Consider the following 10533-nt stretch of genomic DNA (forward strand, 5'->3'; position numbering starts at 1 on the left):
CAAGGCTATGCACCTGAAGTACCTGCCAAAAAGAACATAAATAAATTTGAATCAGTTATATACATCTTATACCGTAGTAAATACTTAAAAACCATAACTTTATACAGAAAACCTTTAAATCTTTGAATTCTTGTTACCTTATTTACTGTTAATGCATTTTTTTAACTATATATTCATTAACATGGAGCTTAATGCCAAAATTCAAAGATTTCACATTTTTACATAATGAGATAACACCAATACATTTATTACTACAATAAGTGTCAAAACTGTTTGAGTTTTAACTTTTTCTGTTTTTGTGTTTTGAAAGATTACGTTGATCAGTTATTTGGTATTTATCACGTTATGATGTGAAAATGATGAGGACTGTTTAAAAAATATTTAACCTGCAGTGAATGTTGTGTTGAGATCCTTAGTTATAGTTATTTAATACTGAGCAGATGGTCAGTTTACATGGTGGATGCATGGCAGGTTGGGAAGAAGAATCCGGAGAGTCGTTCCATCGTGTGCAGTAGATAAAATAAGACGTGTAAACCCTGAACCAAGTGGGATTTATATGGGCTTTGCAGATGGATGTGATGAGGCAGAAGTGGATCGGGCATGGACACATTTTTTAAATGTATGAGTGACCTGGAAATTTAATTGTTGAAAACACAAAAAGTCAGAAAACATTTGATTGTATGACATAAATTGTTCTCTACTAATACATTTAATTGCCATCCATAGAGTATTTATTGTTTCTTTTTAGATCTATCAAATTCTTAACATTAATCATTATTTAAAAAGCATAAATCTTCAGTCGACTTTAAATGGAGCTTCTCCAAAACTTTGAATGCAGATTCCAACTTTAGTTGTGAATGCATGAGAAATTGTTTTCATTTCTAAATAAACTTGTACAAAAGTAGCTTCTAGTCTCCTTGTATCATCAATATATGTTCTCTCTAGTCCATTTGACGTGAAGTCAGAAAATGTTAAAACCAATAACTTCATTTATTTCATTGTAATTGTCTTGAGGTGAAGATTGAGGTCAGGGGGAAAAAGTTTCTGACACATTATTCTGTGAAAACATGCTGGTGTCTCTCAGTCATCCAGGAAATTGTCAATAAAACAAGAACTTGGTAGTGAAAACATAACATCCAGAAGGCTTTCTCAGTTCAAACATGATCTGGAATGTGTAGAACTAAAAGTCCATGAGGCTTAGTTTATTATGTTAATGAGTCTGAAATAATGCAAGAATACAACAATAATAGATTATTTTTTGTCCATTATAAGAATTAGTCTTAGTAGAAAAGTGCAAGAAAAAAGAGGAATTATGACTTTGTCTTGCGTAAAGAGAACGTCTACGCATAAAAATATATGAAAAATGTGGGACGTCACATTTGACAGCTGTGCACATGATGGTGTTTTTACTGACCTGTTGGTGACGAGGCTCCGACTTGGAAGACCAGAACTTTCTCTGTGGTGGAGACTGACGAGGGCAGCCAACAAAACATCTGGATTTAGGCAAACTGCCTCAAAGTTTTCATGTGTTGTTATACAGGAGACATCTGGAGAAACAAACAAACAAGAAACGATAATTTTCCAGAACACAGAGAGGAAAATAAGTATTTGAACTTCCTGCAACTTTGCAAGTTCTCCCACTTAGAAATCATGGAGGGTTTGAAATTTTCACCTCAGGTTCATGTCCACAGTGAGAGACACAATCTAAATAAAATATGGAAATCCAGGAATGCATGTGCATAAATGGTAATATTTAATCATGTTCTTTAATAATATTTCTTTACAATCATGTTTCCTTTATTCAGTATATTTCTCATGAACAGTTGGGCCCATTTGTAACCATTATTGTCATTTTTACCTAAGATAAACCTCATGGTCTGATAAAACTTAGGGTCTAACATTGGCAAGATAATTATTATGATCTAAACTTTGAGGCTGGGTGTAACCAAGATAAGCTGTGGGTAAAACCTGATTGGCTGCAGCCTCTCTGCACTGAAACATGAGTCATAAATCAGGAAAAACCAGTTTCTGTTTCGAGGAAGAGAAACTCAGACAGTCACTGTGACTGAGAGCAGAAATGGAGCAGAATCAGTTCGACCGAGAGACTTTCTCCTGTTCCATCTGTCTGGATCTACTGACAGATCCAGTCACGACTCGGTGTGGACACAGTTACTGTATGACCTGCATTAAAGGTCACTGGGATGAAGAGGATCAGAAACGAATCCACAGCTGCCCTCAGTGCAGAGAGACATTCATACCAAGGCCTGTTTTGAAGAAAAACACCATGCTAGCAGCTTTAGTGGAGCAGCTGAAGAAGACTGGACTCCAAGCTGCTCCTGCTGACCACTGTTATGCTGGACCTGAAGATGTGGCCTGTGATTCCTGCACTGGAAGAAAACTGAAAGCCATCAAGTCCTGTTTAGTCTGTCTGGCCTCTTACTGTGAGAAACACCTTCAGCCTCATTATGATTCAGCTGCATTTAAGAAACACAAGCTGGTGGAGCCGTCCAAGAACCTCCAGGAGAACATCTGCTCTAAGCATGATGAGGTGATGAAGATGTTCTGCCGCACTGATCAGAAGTGTATCTGTCTCATCTGTTTAATGGATGAACATAAAGGCCATGAAACAGTGTCAGCTGCAGCAGAAAGGACTGAGAGGCAGAGAGAGCTGGAGAAGAGACGAGGAAACATCCAGCAGAGAATCCAGGACCAGGAGAAAGATGTGAAGCTGCTTCAGCAGGAGGTGGAGGCCATCAATCGCTCTGCTGATAAAACAGTGGAGGACAGTGAGAAGATCTTCACCCAGCTGATCCGTCTCCTCCGGAAAAGAAGCTCTGAGGTGAAGCAGCAGATCAGATCCCAGCAGGAAACTGAAGTGAGTCGAGTCAAAGATGTTCAGGAGAAGCTGGAGCAGGAGATCACTGAGCTGAAGAGGAAAGACGCTGAGCTGGAGCAGCTCTCACACACAGAGGATCACAACCAGTTTCTCCTCAACTACCCCTCACTGCCAGCACTCAGTGAGTCGACACACTCATCCAGCATCAACATCCGTCCTCTGGGACACTTTGAGGACGTGACAGCAGCTGTGTCAGAGCTCAGAGACAAACTACAGGACGTCCTGAGAGACTCATGGACAAACATCTCACTGATGGTCACTGAGGTGGATGTTCTACTGTCAGAACCAGAACCAAAGAGCAGAGCAGGATTCTTAAGATATTCATGTGAAATCACTCTGGATCCAAACACAGCATTCAGACAGCTGGGACTATCAGAGGGGAACAGGAAGGTGACAGTAATGAATAAAGCTCAGTTTTATTCTTGTCATCCAGACAGATTCACTGGTTATTCTCAGGTTCTAAGTAGAGAGAGTCTGACTGGACGTTGTTACTGGGAGGTGGAGAGGAGAGGGGAACCAGTTTATGTATCAGTCGCATACAAGAGTATCAGCAGAGCAGGATGGGGTAATGAATGTGGTTTTGGATATAATGATAAATCTTGGTCATTAAATTGTAGCAATAGTAAATTTGGTCACAACAGCATCTGGACCTCCATCTCAGGTCCAGTTCCCTCCAGAGTCGGAGTGTACCTGAATCACACAGCAGGTATTCTGTCCTTCTACAGCGTCTCTGAAACCATGACTCTCCTCCACAGAGTCCAGACCAGATTCACTGAACCGATACTGGCTGGAGTTTATGTTTATGAGATTGGGTCCTCAGCAGAGTTCAGTAAACCCAGATAGATTTCCTCTTGTCTCTCAGGTTGTTGATCAGGGTTCATGGTTCTGGTGTCTCTGCTGTTCTGATCTTAAAAGACAGATAAAGAGATTATCTGTCTCATGTTAGGACAGCGGAAGTTTTAATACGTATGTAAAATTTATTTTTTTTTAGGTTAGATGCTGCAGCTTTAAGCAGGTTCGGTGTGAGAGTCACTACCAGGTGGAGCAGAAGCGAAGCTCCGTCTGTGAAATATTACTACCTGTAGCGTAGCAGCGGTTCAACAGCGAGAGCAGAACCAGCGTCTTACATCGCAGCTCGAAGATTTAAATAATTTTGCGGGTTATTTGTTTAGCTTTCTGACCGTCATGCTAATCCGGGTGAGTGTTTGTAGCTGTGCGCTGCTTTACCTGCTATCTGATCCTCCGTATGTCTTTTTTACTGCAGTGAGCCTCGATGTAGCCAAACTCCGTCAAGTATGGCTTTGTTTTTATGCCATATTAGATTCATCATGTTGATGCATTTTGACCTGCTTCAATTTTCCGCCGCAACAGCAAACATCCCCATTCACTCAGTGCGATATAGTTCCACATCGCTCAGGATTTGTTGCTGCACGTTTGCACAGTGTGAAGGAAAGAGGAGACCAGCTGCACAGGCAGGCTGGGAAATGAGATGCAGGTGATCGGTATCGGCAACAAGAGCCAATGATCGCCGATCACCGATCATGCACTTTTTCACGAAAATCGGCCCGATTATGATCGGTGACCGATCGATCGGCACACCTCTAATTAATATTGTTTTACTTATAAGAATAGTTACACTTGTGGGAATGCTTACAAGCAAAACAAGTAACTGTAACTTTGGTATCACATAACTAGAATAATGATTCTTGGTTTCTTTTCAGAAGGACGCCTGTAATAACTCCAATTGTGATTATTATGAGAGTAACTAATGAGTTATGGTTAAAGGTGTGCCGATCGATCGGCCACCGATCATAATCAGCCGATTCTGAGAAAAAGTGTATGATCGGTGATCACCAATCACAGCCTTTTGTTACCAATCACCAAAACGATCACATTTATCTCACTTCGCAGCCTGCGTGTGCAGCTCATCTCCACTTTTCTTCACACTGCGCAAGCGCGCAGCAACAAATCCTGTGGTGTGGAACTATAACGCTCTGAGAGTTTGTGTGTTGTGGCGGAACATTACCTCAGGAGTGAAGCATGTCAAAATGCATTAACACAATGAATACAATATGGCATTTAAAAACAAGCATTTGATGGAGTTCAGCTACATCAAGGCTCAGTGCAGGAACAAAAGGACATCCGGAGCGGCAGGTAAAGCAGTGCTCAACTACCAATACTCACCCGGATTAGCGTCACGGTAAGAAAGCTAAACAAACAAACCGAAAAATAATTCAAGACTTCGAGCTGCAGTTTAAGATGCTGGTTCTGTTCTCGTTCTTGGACCATTTCACAGACGGAGCGCCGTTCAACCTGCACCCAGCAGTGAACTCTCACACCGAACCTCTGCTTAAAGCTGCAGCAGGTAACTGAAGAAAAAAAATGACTTTAGATATATTGAAACTAACATAAGATAGATAATCTCTGAAAAACAATCGTTCTCTTCTGCCTCCTCCTGTGTTCTGCAGAATTACTCCGCTCGGTCAGAAACAACCAATCAGAACCAGCATTAATCAGCTAGCCATGCTATCAAGAAGGATTGTTCATTTTGATGCAGCCTGCTTTTGACTTAGAGTGAATGTCTTCTTCATTACGTGACAGTATTTGATATAGGCAGATTTATTTGACTAATAATTTATGGAACTGAGGGCCTTACTGTTAAATATTATTTTAATGATTGCAGGTTATTCAGTTGTCCTTTTGACTGAATAGCTGCTGTATTGTTCCTGCAAATATTTTGCATGTTTATGTCTAAATTAGGTGAATTTATTGCCAGATAATTTTTAAATTTTGCCAGATCACTTAGTATCATTTCTACCTAAAGGAAAAAATTAACAGTCAATCCAGGCAATCGGCAAAGATATGCCTCATGGGTGATCGGTATCACAATAGGCAACAAAAAACCTAATCGGAGCATCCATTATGGTTATCATGTTATGCTAAATCAGAGAAGTTAAAGAAGTTATAGATGTGATTTTGACATTGATCTTGAAATGATGTAAAAGGTTTAACCTGTCTGTCACTAGAGGACCCAAATTTGGGTCCTCTAGTGACAGAGGTGTCAAACTCCAGTCCTCGAGGGCCGCTGTCCTGCAACTTTTAGATGTGCCTCTGCTGCACCACACCTGAAAAGAATAATTAGGTCATTAGCAAGGCTCAGGAGAACCGATCTACACAGGGAGGAGGTAATTAAGCCATTTCATTCCACTGTTTTTTACCTGTGGCACATCTAAACACTGCAGGACAGCAGAGGACTGAAGTTTGACACCCCTGTCATTGTGAATGACAACCTGAGACCAACAGGTTAACTGAAGTTAAAGATCACTGATGTTGTGTTGAAGATAGATGGTAGGTGAAAGGTGGAACTAAAAAGAGGAGAGATGACCAACGCCTCAGTTTGCTGATATGGAAACAGATTGTTGAGCAACTTAAACTGTTGAATAAAAGGTTGTGCAGGCAACGGATGTAGGATGACCTTTGACCCTGAGACATGAACACAGACATCAGGACATAATGTCTCTAAGACATTATGTCTTAGAGACATAATGTCTCTAAGCAGATCTCATGTCTGCTTGGACATGAGATCATCTGTCCAAGCAGACGGCCAATAAAACAAGCATGGAAACAGAGCCAGCCAATGCAAGTAGGGAGGATAAACCCTGTAAAGGTGAAGAAGAGCCGGAGACTGTCCTACGCATGGGGACCAACCTGTCAGCCCCCAACATGTGGCTTCACATCGCACTTCTCTCATCAGCTGGATTCAGACCCCAAAGACAAATATGAAGATAAAGATCAAAGGTAAAGAAGAGGAACTGGTGTCTTCCTTCATTCGGTCAGCTGCAGAGATCAACGGCTCATTTCATGTTTTATGGACGAATATTAAAGTTTTTAGTCTGCATGTAGAAAAAAAGCTGCCATATGGTGTAAAAAACTAGAGTGAAAAACTCCTGAAATAATTTTAAATCTAACTATATCGATTTTTTATAATGTCCTAGTCAAAGTCCTGACCTAAATATAGTTGGGAATATGTGAGAATTTATATTAAGACAACACTTTCCATCCAATTTGAGCGAAAGCAACAAAAATTGACAAACAGTTAGTCACCAAAAGTGAATTGATATGTAATTATGGACCGGTTCCGTTCTTCTATCACAACTCGTTTTTATTCTGGGCCACATTGAGATGTGGAATGTTCTTAAAGGGCCAGTTGTGCCAGAATGTGTCAAAAAACCCAATAAACAGTTAGAACTGTCTTTTCATTTCAGAACTACTTCTTAGAATATCAAACATCTTCTCACATCCACAATTTAACATTTTTTAGACTTTTGTTGCAATGAGAATCAAAAAAATGTCTGTTGCTAATTTAAAAATATTTCTAAGAAATGTTGCAATATTTGCACTTAGGTATGACAATAAATGTGACTTCTAATTACTAGCAACTTAGTGTAGATGTGAAATATACTGCCGCCTGCAGGTCGGAGTTGGCATCACTTAAAACAAATGTTTTTGATCATTTTTCTGGAAAATTTTCAATAAAATGTGATGTACAATCTCAAAAAAATGACTCGATTTGTTGATTTTGTGTTAATTTCTTGTGTTCTATCGTATAAAATCCCACTAAAGTTCATCATCATTTTATAATAGTAACAACAGATTTTTACAGATGCATTTCTGGTTTTTCCTCCAGAATTATCGGTATTATTTGCAACACAAGGGGTGCGTTTTACAGCAGCGGCGGCGTCAGAGGAATTATTCACCATATGGTGTAATTTTATGCTTTGATTGTCTCCTACAAACGGAGCTTGTTGACAGAGCTAAGCAGAGTGAGTCACCTCCCCTCTGCGCCAGCTGAACAATATCAACTGACTGTCAGTTTGAGAGCAGATTCACTTAGTGTGAGTAATATGACATGATGGATCAGTAGAAAGCTGTTTCAGACAGAGCAGCATTGACTGGAGCTGCGTTCCAGAAAGATTCTCCTATGAAGGATCTAATGCTGCTGTCAGAGCTCAAAATCAGTCAAGTAAGCCTGTTATTTAAAGAGTTTTCATCTTCCAACTTCAACTCGGTCTTGATTAGATCAGTAGTTCCCATATAAATACAAAATGTGACGCATAGATGGGCATCTGAGGTGGGCAGAGAATCCAAATATTTTACTCAACTAGCACAACTTCAGTAAAGGTAAAAATGTTTACTCAAGTACTGAGAAACTGATCAAAATATCAATAATTTTTAAAGTTTACCTCATCAGCCGGACCAAAAAGAGGAAATGTTTCTATTTTAAGAAGCAAAATGATTCATTTTAATAAAAATAATTACAAAATAAAGTGAAGTTAAAGAAAAATGTTTCCAAATCCGTTTCTTTCAATAAAAAAACTTAAAAACTGCAGGCTTGTGTCTGGTGAATTTTTGGTTTGTTTTTCATTCGGGGGGGGGAAAAAAACAGAAACTGTACTCAAGAAAGAGATACTGCATAATAAAATTACTCAAGTACAGTGTGGTGGAAATACTCCTAAACTGACTTATTTTTAAAGTTATTCAAGTAAATGTAACCAGTTGCTATCCAAATCTGCATAAATAATACTTTTTAGTCAAAAACCAAATAAAAGAACAAAGTATTAGATAAAAACAAAAAAGCAGGATTCAAATATTACAGGTGTCTGAAGCAGATTAACATTTTTTATTTAATCAGAGCCAAATTTATTACCACTTAAAATCTTGATCCATTGTGGTGTTTGGTACAAAAACATATGTATCTTAATTTGATAATGCAGTGCATCTTTACCACCGTTGCTCTGAATAATAGATTGTATAATGACATCACCAGTTGTGTAGTTCAACCAGGTGTTTGCTAATTGCTGCTGGCTAGTCTGAAGGAGTTACAGCTTAGAAACTGCAGCTGTGAGGAGGAGCTGCGACCTGAAGGCGGGGCTAGGTCCACCCAGGCTTTTAGCACTGCTCAGTGGTTGCCATGGAGATTAAGCTTCCATGAAAGAATCAAAGAGACACTCCAGGTATGTTTTTAATGTGGGAATAACATTATAATACAATGTGAAGCTAAAAAATTGATTTTACACAATAATTTCCCTTTAAAAATTATTTTTTTTTAGCCTGAGGGTTGTTTTGAGATCCCTGCCGCCTTGAGTACTGCCTTTTCTGAACTAACCAGCTGTTTCTCCCTGGACGTTCCTGCTCATGGTTTATGACCGACACAGTCTAATACAGCAGGGAGTACCAAATTAACTGGAAGAATATTAAACAAGCAGTGTGTCATGATGCCCTGTGAGCTATAAATCAGTGTCAATAGCGGTGGAAGTGACAGTGAAATATTTAATGTCATCTAATTCTGAATAGAGTCCTGCGAGGGCTGGAGGATGATGAGACTTCAAATGCAGCTCCCTCTCTCTCTCTTGAGCTGCTCTCGTGCATCATGAAATCCCCAGAGTGGAGCGGATGAAAGGAGAAAAACATAAACACAAGCATGCTACGGAGGACGAGCCGCAGCCCTGATGTCAGAGTCAGATTCTGTCACAGCAGAGAGAGAGAAAGAGACGCGAGTTCGAACATCCCCTCCTCCCAACGCGTCTGCACGGCGGCTGAAAGGCAGCTGTTACCGGTTTGATTTATGGCGTTTTACGGCCGGGGAAATTGATTTGTTTTTGACACGACCGGTGAGAGGAAACACGCTTGTCATATTAATAGAGGTCCACATGGAAAAACTGTCCAACCATGTAGAAAAATCCAGAGTAACGGAAAATAAATGAAAGTTATGCATAATTCATGCAATAATTCAACATTGTTTACACAGGTGATAAAACAATACACGGAAATACTCTAGAAAAATACAAATGACAAAACTACATCAGAATCTGATCTGAATCGTTAAATTTAAAGATAAACTCCATGAGCAAATACTTCTGGCTGGGATTTAAACCCACAAACTCAAACAAAAAATTTTAATATTACTGAAAATCTTTATTTTTCCCCAAGTGAAACATTATACAGATTAATTACACACAAACTGATGCTGAACCTGGAGCGCCCAGCCAGCTGACAGCTGGCGAGGGAGCTGGCCGTTAATACAGCAGGACATGTCCAAAAACATCGGAGCAATGTTACAATTAGGTCATGGTAAACCGAGCAGATATTTGAGATTTACACACTTCATTCTCTCCAAAAAAAATTGTAAAAATCATGCTGTGTCACTTAAAGTGAAACATAGCTAAACAATTTGCCGCTCTTCACCGCCATTGCTGCTTTGCCTGAACGCCCGGTTTGGACCCGCAATGAATCATGGGATATGGTGGGCAGTGAAGGATACACCGGACCCATCTTTCAAATCTGGGGAAAAGGAGGAGCCTTTGAATGAGTCTTTGAATTTGGACGCGTTATGACATTATCAGCCTACAAATCTGAATTTGGACGCAAAATAGTACTTATTAAGAATGCTTAAAATTATTAAATATTCATAATTAAGCTATTTTTATAAAACAAAAATAATATTTTTTTATAAATACTTCAGTATGAAGAGTGGTTAACCAGAGAAAGTAAAAGAAACCCTGACCTCATGTTAGATAGTTTGGAGAAAATTGTGTTTTTTCGATGCAGTTTAAATCTTTTCAATCGTCAAAGTTTCT

General features: G+C 39.4%; 1 protein-coding gene across 1 annotated transcript; it reads left to right on the plus strand.

Moving 5' to 3' along the window:
• Positions 1 to 1931: 1931 nt before the first annotated feature.
• On the plus strand, positions 1932 to 3820 carry LOC148156029 (tripartite motif-containing protein 16-like). Its single transcript, XM_088011063.1, has one exon. It carries the CDS (start codon positions 2078 to 2080, stop codon positions 3737 to 3739), a length of 1662 nt encoding a protein of 553 aa, XP_087867189.1. The 5' UTR covers positions 1932 to 2077; the 3' UTR covers positions 3740 to 3820.
• Positions 3821 to 10533: the final 6713 nt, after the last annotated feature.

This window comes from Poecilia mexicana, unplaced genomic scaffold (genome assembly GCF_051168715.1).
Source record: "Poecilia mexicana isolate PSO_F unplaced genomic scaffold, ASM5116871v1 scaffold_12, whole genome shotgun sequence".
Taxonomy (NCBI): domain Eukaryota; kingdom Metazoa; phylum Chordata; class Actinopteri; order Cyprinodontiformes; family Poeciliidae; genus Poecilia; species Poecilia mexicana.